The sequence below is a fragment of the Mercenaria mercenaria genome, chromosome 13 (assembly GCF_021730395.1).
Source record: "Mercenaria mercenaria strain notata chromosome 13, MADL_Memer_1, whole genome shotgun sequence".
Lineage (NCBI taxonomy): Eukaryota > Metazoa > Mollusca > Bivalvia > Venerida > Veneridae > Mercenaria > Mercenaria mercenaria.
Window position 1 is genome coordinate 49,550,443 of NC_069373.1, and position 16,886 is coordinate 49,567,328.

The 16,886-nt window shown below is 34.6% G+C and overlaps 1 protein-coding gene across 4 annotated transcripts in view; it reads left to right on the forward strand.

Annotated features, from left to right (window-relative positions):
* LOC123544046 (calponin homology domain-containing protein DDB_G0272472-like) overlaps positions 1 to 15,564 on the forward strand; it is a 34,713-nt gene extending 19,149 nt beyond the window's left edge. For all 4 annotated transcript variants that reach the window (XM_053521777.1, XM_053521779.1, XM_053521780.1 and 1 more), the window contains 12 exons: positions 529 to 719; positions 1,727 to 1,849; positions 4,443 to 4,486; positions 5,291 to 5,309; positions 6,270 to 6,360; positions 6,912 to 7,406; positions 7,697 to 7,880; positions 8,391 to 8,525; positions 9,738 to 9,871; positions 11,581 to 12,124; positions 12,264 to 12,319; positions 12,731 to 15,564. In XM_053521777.1, coding sequence (XP_053377752.1) covers positions 529 to 719; positions 1,727 to 1,849; positions 4,443 to 4,486; positions 5,291 to 5,309; positions 6,270 to 6,360; positions 6,912 to 7,406; positions 7,697 to 7,880; positions 8,391 to 8,525; positions 9,738 to 9,871; positions 11,581 to 12,124; positions 12,264 to 12,319; positions 12,731 to 12,786 — 2,072 coding nt within the window. In that variant the 3' untranslated portion in view covers positions 12,787 to 15,564. The remainder of the gene's footprint in view (positions 1 to 528; positions 720 to 1,726; positions 1,850 to 4,442; positions 4,487 to 5,290; positions 5,310 to 6,269; positions 6,361 to 6,911; positions 7,407 to 7,696; positions 7,881 to 8,390; positions 8,526 to 9,737; positions 9,872 to 11,580; positions 12,125 to 12,263; positions 12,320 to 12,730) is intronic.
* Positions 15,565 to 16,886: the final 1,322 nt, after the last annotated feature.

Here is a 16,886-nt window from a genome sequence, read left to right on the forward strand (position 1 = left end):
GTACACATTTATACTGTATTTATCTATACATGTATACAGTTTGTACTAATTTAAACCTAATGCATTGTACTGTTATTACACATAAACTTGTTAGTTTTACGTTTACATAAAATATATTAAGTAATTGTTCATGATTTTTTAATATGAAAATTGAATCTAATATACCTTTAAAGTTTAAGTGAAATATATTCAGGCCTTACATTGATACCATGTAAGTGAAATTTATTCAGTCCATACATTGATTCTGTGTCAACATTGAAATAGCTGAGAGCCCAACTATTCAAGCTGTAATAAGTAATAGTTTGAACTCTGTTAAAGTGCGCCATTTGAGGTATATTGGTTTAAACCCTTCCCAAAGGCATATGTTATTCTACCCCAATAAACTGAAAGTCTTAAATCCCCCCATGAAGATCTCAACAGTTCATTACAAATTGACAGGATGCAGTTTTGTTTAAAGATGAGAACCAGATTTATTAAAATGAGTTTAAAATTTTTTGTTCTCCTTAACTTTTTATTTACAATTTTCAGTGTTGATTTATGTGTCAAAGCGCAAGCGACGAATATGTTATGGTTGGAATATGGAGGTTGACGATGTTGTAGCGTGTATTTTACCGGAGGAATCACCGGCAGTTGAAGATCTTAGTATAAGTATCAGTCGAGGGTTCCGTTTCGAAGATCGTTTAACAGAATTTGAAAAAGAATCTTTACTTAAACATTATGTAAGCATTTCATTTTCTTCCTCGATAATTGATTTATAATTGTCATTTTCATCCCCGGTAATTGGAAAGAATGTACTATTATAAAATCAGTCATATGTTAAAGTAGCTATGTAAGGAAGTTTATTTGGGTTTACGGTATATTGTGGCTTTTCCTACACAACAAATCGGGATGTAAAATTTTTCCTAATATTAACCCTCGGATGTTCCAAATCCTAATGGTTTTTTTCATTAATTTCGGCTTTATATTACAAGGTCGATATAAAAAAGTTATACATCAATGTAACAATCTCCAGGAATGTTAGTAGGAGCTTTTTAAAAAAACTTCAAGAATTTTTTTTTTATATGTTTTATGGCCAAAAAATGTGCCAATCAGGAAAAAATGTTTTTGAAATTTAAAAAATATTTATGTAAATATAGCTTTTATACTTTAATAGGTATAAGTTCTGCAAGTAACATCTCATGAACAAATGAGCGCTGCTGTTTGAAAACCAGCTTTAAGGCTTTGTTTTTTGTTGGGTTTAATGTCACACCAACACAATTATAGGTCATATAATGACTTCCAAGCTTTTGATGGTGGGGGAAGACTCTAGGTGCCCCTCCGTTGGGTAGAACCACTGACCATCCATAAGGCAACTGGATTGCTTCCTCACATGAAGAAGTCAACGCCTCGAGCAAAGCTCAAACCACGGTTTTCAAACAGCAATGCTCAGATGTAGCCTAAATCAAAACTTTAAAACATTTTGGTGTTCAATATGGTGCAGACCAAAATCTTGGTAAAATCTTGGTCTGCACTCTTCGCTCTTCTGTCAGTATATTTTCAGTGAACACCCCTTCAAGGAATAAATGGTACTGCCCAAACTGAATGATAGACCAGTCCATTTTAGAAATTTAGCAGGGTAAAGGTTAAAGAGAAATCAAGGAAAAACATTGTTATTGAAAAGATGGATCACACTGTTATATATTATAGATGGAGTATAAATGAACTTGACATTGTTTTCTATTTTTAGCCTAATTTAAATCTTGACTTGGTATTGACTGGTATTGAGAAAGGTGCAGCTGTTAAAGCATTGGAGAAGAAAGGGGGAAAAGAAAAATTGAGGAAAATTATTGAAGGAGTTGCTGAGAAGGAGGTTTGTACTTAAAAAAAAAACACAATTATCATGTGTATTTGTATTGCTGGAAATAAGATTTAATGATCTTAAACTTCCTGAATAAACTTCCATAATATGTAATCTTTCAAATTTCCCAGTTATTTCAAAATAAAATGTGAAATTGGTTCCCTTTTTCACAGATGAGCACAAATGATTAAAAGACAGAGGTAAACATAATTTTTTAAGGTTTATTAATTACTTATTGTCCCTTTATTATTTTTTCTGTTAATATTTATTAGATACAGTAACCAAGGTCTTCTTGTAGTTTTTTGTATGATTTACCACAGCTCGAGAGTTCAGATGCAATGGAATCCAACCATTAGGTGGTAAGCCAGAGTGGTGAAATATCCAGACGTCTGAACTATAAAGTGTGGTAAGCCGGACAATACCCTAAACCACAAAAACCTCTTGTTTATTTTCACTCTAAAATGTGCATTGAAATAAGATTATTAAAATATTAAAATAGCACAAAGTTTTTTCTTTTGAGTAGTAATGAACCAGAAGTCTTTTTTAGGTCATAAATTTTGTTTACAAATCTTGTCTAAACAAAATTTGTTTAATATCAAAAACAGCCTTTTCTGCAATCTGATATCATTCACACATAGAAAAAAGAAGAGAAAAGAAAATTGAGTTGTTCGAAAAATCTTTCAAAAGATACAACAGTAATTTCAAAAAAACATTAAATTACAGCTTAAAATTACAATTCTGGTGGTAAAGATCAAAATGAAATTGACATGGCTGTGTGATTTTCTATTGGACTTAAGGTTATTTTAGATTGAAATTGGGAACTATTTTTATTACAAGGCAAATTACAGTTGAATACAGACTGGTCTCTTAGACTGATCTATCTAGTTGCTATAAGGACTGATCGCTAGATATACATATATTTTTTACTTTCTGGTACTCTTGGAAAGAAAAAAAACCGCTATTTTTTAGCATCTACAGCAAAATGTAAAAAAGGCATAAATGTTTTGTTTTGGGGGTTTTTTTTGTGCATATAGATGGGTATAAACCACATTGAGACTTCTGGACAGTCATCTAAGAATTGCTAGTGTGGTTCATAGATTTGAAAGGACTCTCGTTGTAGTTTATACCTGCTTAAATACACAAAAATAACATTGAATCTTCAATATACAACGCTTGCTTTCTTTCTTTGTTAAAATGACAGAAAAATCCAATTAAGTTAGAATATAGGGGTAACACATGTTTTTTATGTGGGCTAGGGCACCCACATATACCAAGGAATTCTGCAGAAAATATAGAACAAATGTGCTAATGCTAGATCAGAACTTGCAAACATTTTTTAAAAATGAATATATTGTCCATCTAGCATCATCAAATATTTATGAAATGTTGGAATGTAAGCCTTGTTTGATCACATTGATGTCATTTCCTTAGTGGGCAGTAATACATTAACACAGAACGGGTGTATTTAAAAAGGTTTGTTATGGTCACAAGAAACTCACCTGTTAAAACATTCCCTGAAAATGACAGTAACAGCAGTTTTTATGCTAGAATATGTGATATAATCATTTGTTTGAGTACCTGTGTACAGTGAATATGTTTCTGTTTTAATATTTAGAAAATTGTTCTGTGCCAAATTGGTTTGCAAAAATTTTATATTTTACATTAAATTATTTTATTATTAAATATATATATATATATATATTCCATTCCATTGGTCTAGATGTAGTCACATGATCAATGATAAAAAGCCATATTGACTCGTAGGCGGAGCCAAAAACACATACTGACCTCCAGCTGTGACGTCATCACGATTTGACGTCAAAACAATGCGACGTCGTACACAATTTAGTGCAAGAAATGACCAAAGACTGCAGATATTTGTATTCAATTTTAATACTTATTTAAGTAGGCTGGATTTGATAATAAAACAATTGTTGCCTTTAAGGTTCGGTCGATATGTGGATTTATCGACCTGATAAATCCACATATTGACCTCACCAAAAGGCAATAATTGTATATTATTATTAAATCTATATTTATAGTCCTTTCCATTGGTCTAGATGTAGTCACATGATCAATGATAAAAAGTCGTATTGACTCGAAGGCGGAGTCAAAAACACGTATTGACCTCCAGCTGTGACGTCATAACAGTTTGACGTCAAAACAGTGCAACGTCATACACAATTTACCACGAAAAATGACCAAAGGCTGCAGATACTTGTATTTAATGTTTATACTTATGAGTAGGCTGGATTTAATAATAAAACAATTGTTACCTTTTAAGTTTGGTCGATATGTGGATTTATCGACCTGATAAATCCACATATTGACCTCACCAAAAGGCAATAATTGTATAATATTTGTTTTTATGATTTAAGGAAGTAAGAATTTATAAGTCAAACTTCAGCAAATGGGTTATGCAAATATTAAACAATGTTTGCAGACATCTGTTCATATAATATTTGCATATATATGATTTTGTTCATTCAGTCAGTTAGTTTTGCATTTCCTTTATGTAAAAATGGAGTATTCGTATTTATAATAGTGATTTTAAAGATGTTATGTCTAAAAGGGACCCTAACACTAGTTGCTTGCTTTCTTTCAGCTTTTTGCTAAAGATTTACCAGTTGTTGATGTTGAAAAACTGCGGTAAGTTGAATCCTGACTTGATTTGAAAGAGAGCATTTTGCAAATATTTCACAAGTTGCTTAAATCAGTGATGATGCAAATGGAAACAATTGTTTTAGGATTCTGAACTTATTTCTATTAAAACTATACTTTCTTGTAGATTTTGTAACTAGTAAGTTAATTGTTTGACAGACAAACTCTTGCTGGGCTTTATGTTATGTGAGTTTGAAACCTTGCTTGGGGTGTAGAATTTTTCATGTGAGCAGCCCATCCAGCTGGCTTATGAAAAGTAGGTGGTTCTACTAGTGTACCTGCCTGTGCCTGAAATAATGCTGGAGGGGCACCTGGAGCCTTCTTTCACCATCTAAAGCTGGAAGATTCAGCATATGGTTTAAATTATGATGATATGACTAGCAAACAAAGAAACCTTATAGCATTATTTCATTGTTGTTTGTTGTTCATAGTTTCTGTAGTCATTGTGGGTTCAAGCCAAACTTTGGTTTTCATGTCAGGAAGTCATAATGCTGGCTTGTAGGGTCAAGGGTTCTTCCCAGAATGCCAGCATGAAGTAATGTCTTGCAGGGAGTAGGGGTCACCCATGGTGTTCCTCTACCATGTAAAGCCTCTACCATGTAAAGCTGTAGATACGCCCTTATTGCGTTGAACCCTCGTCATATGACATAAATTGCGCAAGTGTTACTTAAATCCCATCAAAACAAACTGAAGAAAAACATGCTTTCTATGAAGTAAGATGATTTTCCTGAAAGGAATATTTTCGTTGCTACTGTGCATGTATATTAACAGCTGAATTTATTTCATTTTCAGCAAAAAACTATACAACAAGGTATGTATCTAATTGATTACTTGAGGAAAATGCAATACTTTTAAACCTGTGTGTGAAGAGTGAAGACCATTCTTGGGAAATGTAAAAAAAGTAGGGTTTTTTTTGACAGATGGTCTTTGACCCTGGTAAATGTACAATATTTATAGGTCAATGGGAAAAGAAAATAGTGGCCTTAATAAGCAGGTTTTATAGTTGAGGCCTTTATAGAGAGGTGTTCGGTATTACAGGTTTGATTGTACTTGTTGAATTATTTAAAGGTATATAAGTATGGAGCTCAGGAAAATCTTTGTAAATGAAAATTAGATAAAAAGTGTCCTGTGTATCAGTAAAACATTCGTTTCCTTTTAAAATTTTCAAAAGTATTTTTTTAGATCTAAATTTGTTGCAGAATTTAATCGAATTGAAATAATATCAGAGCATTTGCAATGACACTTGACTTAAGTCCCATAGTCGTCAGTGTATGAAACAAGACCTGAAGACATGTTTAAAACAATTGTCATATCTTGTATGCAAAATGTATATGATAAATATGGAGCAGGTATTAATGAAGCAGTGTTTCAGTGGTAAAAATGCATTACAAAAACATAATTGAGCCGTGCCATGGGAAAACCAATATAGTGGCTTTGCGACCAGCATGGATCCAGACCAGCCTGCGCATCCGCGCAGTCTGGTCAGGATCCATGCTGTTCGCTAACGGTTTCTCTAATTGCAGTAGGCTTTAAAAGCGAACAGCATGGATCCTGACCAGACTGCGCGGATGCGCAGGCTGGTCTGGAACCATGCTGGTCGCAAACCCACTATATTGGTTTTCTCATGGCACGGCTCATATGTTAAGGGTAACTGAGTTTTTAGAGATTTAAAATCTTAAGTCTAAATTTCAGTCTAAGAATGTTGTTGAATATTCATTAAATCAGGATGCATGAAATGATATTGAAGCGTGTCATTTATTGTCTGTTACAGGAAGAAATAACTAAAGCAGACATTCTGTGGGAACAACTTATTCGGAAACCTGAAAACTTTGAATTTTTTGTTCTTTTGGAAAAAGAATGTGGTAAGAACTGTTGCATTTCTTTCCTTTAAACAAAACAACACAATCTATTGATAATACAGTCGAACTTCATTTGCTAGAAATCGATGGGACCAGCAAAATTTATGCGAGTTATCGTTAGTGACGGCAGTGGAACAAGATACATTATATAAGGATTTTGTATGGACCTGACAAAGAGTTTGAGCGAAATAGGGTTTTAGAATTTGAGCAAAGTTTGACCGTACTGTGTTTTTAAGGTGTCTCTTATTACAAAGAGTATTGTCATTTTGCTGGTAGAGTTTATGAGACAGTTTTATTTTCTTGAGGTGCTAATTTATAGAAACTTTGTAGCTTCAAAGAGATACGCAGTTGGCAAGCAAAAGTATGTTTTATTTTGAAAGGTGTATACTGAAATCTTGAAAATGCCAATTTATCTTGACTGTTTAAACTCTTGGAAAATATGATATAGTTGTCACCAGTTGGATGCTGAAAAGAAAAACAATAGAAAATAACAGCAAATATTGAAATGCTGTATATAGATCCTAAAATAAATGACTTTGGTGTTTTAATTTCAGTTTTAGCAGAGAATGATTGGTGGAAGCTGGGTATGAGAACTATGGATATTCGTGCCTACAACGATACTAAAAATCCTGACAAGAAAATATGCCCTATTTGTAAAACTGTTGGTATGGATTGCAGTTGTGAGAAACCAGTGATAATAGAACCCAAAGTTGTAGAATTTGTTGAAAGTTCTGATTTCGAAAAGGTAAAAGTTCTTGGCGATGAAGATGGTCCTCAACTTCCAAAAATGAAATATACAGAAACAAATTTGAGCGTTGACAAACCAGCAAAGTCTGAGAAAAAGTCAGAGAAAAAATCCAAGACATCAAAATCTGCAAAGAAGAAAGAGAAAAGGATAGAATTATCAGATTTGCCAGCAAAATTCCTTGAAGCTGGTATAGACGCAGACAAAACAACTATAACTATTCCATCTCGTGACGAAGAACCAATGATGGGCAAAGTCCCCATACCTGTGTCCGATAAATTGGAAAAATTAGCTCCAGTGCCAGGTAAGTCAGTGTTAACACTTGTCCTTAACCTTTATAGATTTAAGTCTCCCTTCATGTGAGGAAGCTTTCCAGCTGTCTTACAGAAGTTTGGGATTATACTTGAGTGCACACTATGTTTAAATTTATGCCTCTAACAGCACCAGGGGGTCTTCTCCAGCTGATTATGTTTTAATGTCCCTGAGATTTGTAACGCAACAAAACAAACAAAAAGTATAACATTTTTCAGGAAGAGTAGTTGTATGAATGAGTTCAAACAGAGAAACAAACAATTATTTTAATTATATTAACAGGTGTACAGAGCAGTTTGAATTTTACATTCCAAAATGGGAAGAAAGAGCAGACAATAACTGTCACACTGGGTGCCTACATGCCCGAGGATAAGATCAATGAAATACAGGAAAAGAAAGGTCTCCTAAAGATTCTAGAGGAAGAAGAGAAAAGAAGGAATTCAAAAGCAACAGGACATACAGAAAAGTATGTATGGATGCTGTCTTAGCATTTATCAAAGCTAAAGCTTCGAAAAAGAAGTAATTTATGTAGCTACATGTTTAACTCAAGGTCATAAAACAGTTTTTTTACAGGCATTTCAAAGTTTTATAAAACAGTCTTATTAAAGGGCATTGTAATGTATATTTCTCTTAATAATATTTTGTTAACAGATAACACAAGTTTTCTATACCTTTACATGTAACTGTTGTTTTAATACAGGATTAAAGATTTTTTTCTATTGTACATGCATGTGTTAACCTTGCAAAATAATGCACATTGAATAAAGTCTTAGAAAACTGAAATGCTGGGGGAAAAAAGCTGTTGAATAAATGGCTTTACTTGCAGTAGAATAATTTTAGCAATTATTTCTTGCGCCTAACTCAAAAGAAAAGGTTAAAGTCAAATTTGATATACCAAGTTTAAACGAAACAGAAACTTTCTAGAATTTATTAAATCCAGTCTGCATTGAGTAATTCTATGTTTTTACACCTGCAGGAAAGAGAAGAAGGATAAAAAGAAGAAAGAAAAGAAAGAGAAACCCAAAGCGAAATCCCCTCAGAAAAGTACCGCACAGGAGGAGGATGAGGACAATGCTACAAAGAAGGAGAAAACAGCGGACATAACAACAAGGTTTGTAACTACTGGTTCCTAGCTTGTAGCATTCACACAGCCCTTATCAGCAAGCTTGTAATGATTCAATGACTTCCATTATTGGAAAGGGTTTTAAAAATGTAACTTTCTGGCTAAAATGGATAATCTTCAGTTATAAATTAAAATCTACTGAAAATGCTAAAGAAACTACATCAAAAACTAAATAATGTAGCAGATTTTGTCAAAAATATCAGTACTGTTATTGTACCCTCCGACAACAAAGTTGTAAAGTGGGGTATACTGGTTTCAGGTGCAATCTTGTGCGCACCATCTCTCCTCATCCCCTTGACACAATTTAATGAAACTTCACACAAGTGATCAGTAACAACAGTAGTTGTGCATGGGCATGTTAGGTTCTTTCAGGGAAAAAAAATGCAGAGTTATGGGACTTTGTTTTTTGTTACTATACTATATACACAGACACAATCTTGTGCGCACCATCTCTCCTCATCCCCTTGACACAATTTAATGAAACTTCACATAAGTGATCAGTAACAACAGTAGTTGTGCATGGGACATGTAAGGTTCTTTCAGAAAAAAAATTTGCAGAGTTACGGGACTTTGTTTTTTGTTACTATACTATATACACAGACACAATCTTGTGTGCACCATCTCTCCTCATCCCCTTGAAAATTTAATGAAACTTCACACAAGTGATCAGTAACAACAGTAGTTGTGCATGGGGCATGTTAGGTTCTTTCAACAACAAAAATTGCAGAGTTATGGGACTTTGTTTCTTGTTAACATACTATGTACATACAGTCTGCATATGCAATTTTGTGCGCGCCTAATCTTCCGAACCCTTGCACACAATTTAATGAAACTTCAAACAAGTGATCAGTACCAACCCTAGGTGTGCATGGTGCATGTTACGTTCTTTTAGAGAAATATTCTGCAGTTATGGGACTTTTTTTTTTTTTTTACTATACTGTATACATACAGTCTATATACATACAGTCCAAATAATTATGCAGTCTTGTGTGCGTCAGATTGCAGTGTACTGTGTCAGTGCATGCAGGGGGTACATTCATCACCTTTAGTGATAGCTCTAGTTGTAATTATTTTCTTCAAAACCATTTTGAGTAATGTACTTTTAGACAGGTTCACTTGTATTATTTACTCAAATCTAAAAAATATTAAGTAAATGTTAAATATCATTGCAAAATTACAAAACTTATATTGTACTTGCAGGTTTTTACAAGAGATCTTTGCTGACGAGGAGAAGTTGAGTAAAGTAACAAAGACGATACATCAACACATGGGGCTGTCAAACAAACGGCAGGCAGAGAAAAAGGCAGTCAGAGCTCAGAAGAAACAAACACAAGGTAATATTACGTAAACTATCATAACAGCAGTCTTGAAGTTCCGTATGGCGGCTGTAAAAAGTCTCCATCTTCTTGGACTCGGTGTATTTTAATGCCCCGAAGGTGGGCATATTAAAATCTGCGTCCGGTTAATTCTTGTCTGGGCTATAACTCTGCAATCCATGAAGGGATTTTCAAATAACTCTGCATAAATGTTTACCAATGAGACGACATGTCATGCGAAGACCCATACCCCTACCTCCAAGATCAAGGTCACACTTAGAAGTCAAAGGTTAACAGGGTCTGTTTCGTGCCCGGTCCATAACTCTGCCATTCATCAGGGATTTTGAAATTACTTGTCATAAATGTTCCTCATAATGAGACGACATGTCATGCGCAAGATCCAGACCCATAGCTCTAAGGTCAAGGTCACACTTAGAGGTTAAAGGTTAACAGGGTCTGTTTCTTGTACGGTCCATAACTCTGCCATTGATGAAGGGATTTTGAAATTACTTGGCATAAATGTTTCCTATAAGGAGATGAGGTGTCATGCACAAGACCCAGACCCCTAGTTCCAAGGTCAAGGTCACACTGAGAAGTCTAAGGTTTTTCTTGTCTGGTTCATAACTCTGCCATTTATCAGGGGATTTGAAAATAATTTGAAACAAATGTTATCCATATTGTCGCGCTCATAACCCGGGCCTCTTAGTGTCAAGGTCAAGGTCATAAAACGATGTGTGATTTTTTTACACGTACAGCTGTAGCATTCTTGGGCACGCTTCGAGGGCATTTGTCACCAATAGTGACAGCTCTTGTTTGTTTGTATTTTCTGGTCCATTATTTCATTAACTCTCATGAACAGACTCGGTCAAACTGAGTCTGCTATTATTTTGCTTGGTTGGATTCTGTGAAGGATTTTCTTACAGTTTTATTGTAAAAAATGCTGAATTAATCACTGCTGAAAATAAGGACCGAAAACACTACGTGAGTGAGTAGCTCAGGCAGAGGTTTGTAATAGTTGCTTAGGTAATGTTATGTGGCATTATTCTTAGCAGTGTATAATGATTCAACTTTTTAAATGCAATATTTCAATGAAACTAAAAAACAAACAACAATATTTACATCTTAGATGATTTAGAGCAAATTTACTGTATGAATGGCATAGTTCAGGTAGGTAAAACCTGGTGTACTGTCACACATTAGTCTCAAATGTTAAGTATCCACTAGGAGCTTGGACACCTCCTAATAAACCAGCTGTACACCCCAGCCATCATATGTATAGTGCTGCTATTGCTTATACTTACAGTGTAGCAAGAACAGTGAGTGTACCACTTTAAATAAATATGTTGACTTTATTCATACATTTTTATACTGTTTTTGAGAATATTGGCAACAGAGAATAATCCAGAATATTTTGTCAAGACCCTGGGAAGAAAAACTTGACTTATCACTAACTTCTGGCATAATTGACAAAAAACAATGGCTTACATTACTGTTTTACCTTTTCGTAAGAGTTTAATAACTTTATTGGGACAGTCTTTAGTTCAGAAATTTTGATACTGCGGTTTAGGTCGACTTTAGAAGTTGTAGCAGATGATGTGATACATTTTACTGAAAAAAGTACAGCATTCTAGTCCTTTGATAGATTCCACAAGTTTGAGTTTACAGTTGCAAACAGTTAAATAAAACACTTCGATCTATTTGAATGAAACACTTTTTTGTTATTTTAGCTGCTGCAGCATCTTCTGGTTGTACATGCCCCCACCATGATGAAATTCAGAAAATGAAGGAAGAAGAAAGGAGAAGACAAGAAGAACGAAAGGAAAAGCTGAATGATATTGCTGAACAGCTTATGGACGTGCTTGATAACAAGAACACAAGCAGAAGATACAGGGAGAATTTTATGCCAAAAGTTGAAAAAGAAGAAGAAAATGACAAGAAGTGTGCAAAAGGGGAAGCTTGTAATTTTTGTAAACCAAAAGAAAATGGTACTAAAGCAGAGAATGGAAAAGCATCACCGAAAAAATCAAAAAAAGGTAATGCAGAAGTGGAAAGAGCTGATGAAGATAAACTAGCTGATGAAGCAAATGATGTTAAAGATGACAGTGGATCGGATAGAGCTGGAAGCAAAGAGAAGAATGGTGTAGAAGTAAATGGTGATGTAAAGGATGTAAGTTCTGATGAGAGGGAAAGCATGCAGGCAGGAAAACTGCGGAAATGTGGCAACTGTGACAAGATCGAGCCTGCAAGAAAAGCTTTCAAGAAATGTCAAAAGTAAGTGAATGATGATTTTATATTTGCTGTGAATCTGTAGTTTTGTTTTAAAAATGTGTTGCTTGAGATCAGGTAGAATTGGTTAAGATTCTGCATACTCTGTTCTGGTATATTAATTTAGTCTTTTTTTTCCTTTCAGGTGTAAAGATGAGGGGGTTCTTGAAGTGAGATACTATTGTAGCAGGGAATGTCAAGGTAATGATTTTGTGTTAGTTAATTTGTACAGATTTGAGAAGTTGTATTTAGTAGGCTCATCGTCTGTCACATAAAGCATGGCCAGTGTGAACTAGGGAAAAAGTTGAACGGATAGGTAAATTTAAAAGAAAGCTGAAGCTTTTTGGGAAAAAAAGGAACGATCATACAAGATTATAGTAAACATTGATTTATCAGGGGTTCAAAGGAAAACTACCATAACTTGTACAAGGAGTTACGACTGGTTTTTTTTTATGTAGCCCTCGTATTGAATAAAGGTAAAATCTTATCAGTTTGTTTAAATGGTATTTCATTGATACCAGTTCATCAGTAGTAACAGAAATCCAGATGTATATAATGAATATTGAAATCCAGATGTATATAATGAATATTTTTGTTCATTTACATTTTCAGTGGATGATTGGAAGAAAAAACACAAAATGGAACACAGAGATGGTCTGCTGGGATAGACTCGCCCGCCATCATACTATGTATGGTGGAACAGAAGGATGTTCAATTAAAATTTACTGCTATCAAATGAATGTATGGACAGAGAGGATATTGTGTTTAAAATGTTTAAAATATTTGAAATAGTATTCTTCTATACTTTGTGAAGGAGTGTGTTCTTCCATACGTTTTAGTGACCCTTTGTGATATTTTATTTTTTATGATTCATATTCGTACTTTCATCGAAAAATGAACTCAGTGTAACTTTAGTGATGAAAAAGGAAAGTGTGTTAAACTATGTGGAGGGATTTGTGTTTGGGTGAAGAAAATTACAGTAGTTACTGTCTTTTGCAGACATGATTGCTTGTTAACGTGTGTCAGTGGTAGTATTCTAGATGTGTGTATCATTTTAGTTCATACCAATTATGTGAAGTTCTTGCATCATTGAAGACATTTTTATTTTATTGTGTACTGTAGAAATGAACCATGTTGCCCTTTGTCACCTTTGGTTCGAAAAACGCATTTCCTATGCAGGAATTATTTCAAGGCAGGAAGCCATCTGTCCATCCACCAGACAAGCAAAAGACAGACGATGCCTAAAGCCTTCTTCCGTCGTTAAAGCTGGAAAGTGACAATATGACATACTTTTCAACACCAACGGAACAGACAAGAGAAATAATACCATGCACACACAAACTGTTTGTTACTGTATGCATATAGCGTTTACATTTTAGAATGTTTTTATTTGGTGTTTTACTTGGCGGTATTACTTGACCTAGCATAGAAAGCAAGACTTCTAACCAAAGGGGTCCCTGTAAGTGTAGTGATTTGTCCAATCAAAATGATCGACTACACCTCCTGTGTAGAAGTTGTCAGTTACCACATTAGAACTGATACAAAATCCAAATACACTTGGTAAGCTGTCTGTCTTGCCCTGATATAACTCGTACTCGTAGAAGACTGGACAGAATTTGCTAATCTCGTGCTGATTATTCTTCCAAATTGTTGGAAGTTTATGCAGATGTATAACTGTACATTGAAATGGTTCGAGTTTTTCTTAGAAATGTTATGAAAATGCTTTGCAGTGTTGAATACTTTTTGCTACTTTACATTAATTGTAGATAGATGCTGTGCATTTCTTTAAATGTTCTTTTAAATTATACTTTTTGCTCCAGATGTTAAGTGTTTAGTCCAGACTCGCTAAGCAGGTGTATTTGTATTCCCAGTCATAAGGGTTCTTCTGTATTTAGTCAGTCAGAAATTGTAATGTAATGGTTGTTCTTTGCAGACTTTCATAGAGGTCTTTTCATGGTAGCAATCATTAATTTCATTTTACTCTAAGCCATTTCAAAAATGCCCTTGTACATTAACAATTCATTTAGATATTAGCCATTTCCGGTCAATAAATATTCAGACTGTATCTATCGTTTGTTAAGGTAGTTAGGCAGGTTTAACAAACCGGAAGTAATGGCGTTACATCATTTATCCGGCAAACGTAGAATAAAGCCTTGATTCGGTGTACGGTAATGAAAATCATTTTATGAATTAATGGTAACTTGTGTGTAAATTTATTACAACGGCAACGTTACTGTCTTTCTGAAGTTAAAATGTGATATTAAAACATCTGACATGTTACATAATTCCAAAAAAAATAATTGTAAAATCAGCTAGAAATGCAAGAATCACTTTAATCATTAAATAGAAAAAAAAAATGATGCGAAGTGCAGAACTACTTTTAGTGTATCATAGACCTTTGTTCTTTGGCTGATGGACAGATTGTTTTTGATGTCATGGTTACGTTTATTTTAGGGTCATTAGGTCAAGGTCACAATCTAGTTTGAACAGTAACTGGGGCAGACATCATACAATATTTTCTGGGTGTGTTTAATGTTTAGTAGAAAGTCTACCAGTTTATGTTTAGCAGGCAAGAGATGACTCCAGTATTTTATAAGTTTATGTTTATGTCTACAGTTGATGAGCTTGTTTTCAGTTTGTTTTAGACAAGTTGTCAGGTGTCGAGTTCACGTTGATTTTGAGACAGAAAATGGTTAGTACTAGCATTGCTGATTACAAACAAAACTTAACCGGAGCTACAGCAGGGATCAGTGCGTTTTACAGAATCCTTCAGTTGTCCAAATGGCATATCATTCACATATCAGCTCAAATATCGTTCAGGGAATAGTGTTATATATTGTAGAGTATTTTCTTGTATGTATTATATATTCTTTTTTCGTCTTCCTAAATCAGTGTTGATCATATTATATTATGTATTTGTTTTTCAGTTGTGTTCTATTTTAGCCTTATGCCACAATGTTTTATTCCATCAGGCCCTGATCCTTTTTGTTTGAAAGTTGATTAATTATTTGTCGGATATTGTAACCGTAGGACCTGCATCATTTTAAACAACTGATGTTTCTTGAAAAACATGTAAATTAAACCAACAAATGATAATGACCTTAAGTTTGATAATCACAGAACTGTAAATATGAGAAACGTATTCTGAAAAAACACTTTTAACACTGCAACCATTCACACACACTTGTAATAGAATATGAAGTTCCTCTTAGGAGGTTTTTTTGCGTTGGGAGAATTTAAAAAGCTACTGAACAACACTACGTAGAGGAATGGGGGTAGGAAACGATTGAATACTAGTACATTAATGAATAGGGCATGGTTTTGTTTCTTTTATCATCATGATTAATATTTAATAAAATTGTTTTAATTATTCATACGAAAATATATAGCTTCCTTTATTTAGTTTGCTGTATGATTATTGAAAATATAGCTTTCCTTCCATTAAATTGTTTGTTTATTGTTACTGCACATCTGTTAGCCTCTCTTAGATATTTGCATGTCTATACCGACTTTTGGCGGACGTTAAATGTCCCGTGCTTGCACCCTGTGTTTTTGTCGAGCCCGCTTGCGGAAGCAAAGACATAGTTGTCCAAATGGCTGTTCGGTGTATGTGTGCGTGCGTGCGTCCGTCCGGATTTGTTTGTCCGGACCAAAACTTTGACATGCATGGAGCAATCTTGTTTATATTTGGCATGAATGTTAACCTCAGTGAGAGGGAGTGTCATGCGCAAACCCCAGGTTCCTATCTCAAAGGTCAACGTCAAGGAGGTCAAAGGTCAAATTCAATAACGACTTTGTCCGGAACATTGCTTCTTCATGCAGTGAGGATTTTGATTAACTTGGCACAATTGTTCACCATCATGAGACGGAGTGTCGTGCGCAAGAATCAGGTCCTAAGGTCAAGGTCACAGAGGTAAAAGGATACAAGAATGACTACTTTGTCCGGAGCATTTCTTCATGCATGGAGGGATTTTGATGTAACTTGGCACAAACGTTCACCACCATGAGACGGAGTGTCGTGCGCAAGAACCAGGTCCTTAGGTCTAAGTTCAAGGTCACACTTAAAGGTCAAAGGTCAGATACAAGAATGTACAACATGCATGTTACATCCAATTTTGAGGTGTATTTTGACCTATCTCTACTTGTAAGGATTTTTGTGTGGACTTGGAACTTTTTTTTAAGATTTACTTCCCTTTGTTATTACTACAAATAACTTATATTGTAACTTTTTGCAATCTTTTTTTTATTTGGCATAAATGTTTGCCTCAATGCGACAGTGTCGTGTGCAACTCCCAGTCCTTTTGACAGCTGACGGGCTCGACATGTTGCCCGTGGGCATCTAGTTATAATTAAAGGTAGGTTTGAATGATGGTGTCCAAACAATATTTATGTATAAATGAGTTCCGCTTAAGCCGATACTAGTTCCCGGTTTGCGGTCTATGCGTTAAAATTTCATTTGAAACATTAAAACTTGCTCATGGACGAGAAAATGCACCATAACGTATAAGCATTTAACTTTTTGTTGTAAAGCTGTATCTCCAAAGCTAAGGTTGAAGAAAATGAACTCCTTCATTTACACAGAATTTTATATCCAGTTCCATGTTGACAAAAGAATTAAAACATAAAGCATTAGATAGTTAACCTGTTGCACGATGATTCAATTTCAAGTATCATAATTTCGCCTTTCGTCGCTACTTCTAAAAAATTAGAGTCGAGGTGTCATTGGTTCTGATCCAGAACATAGCGCTAATAGTCAGAAATTGCCACC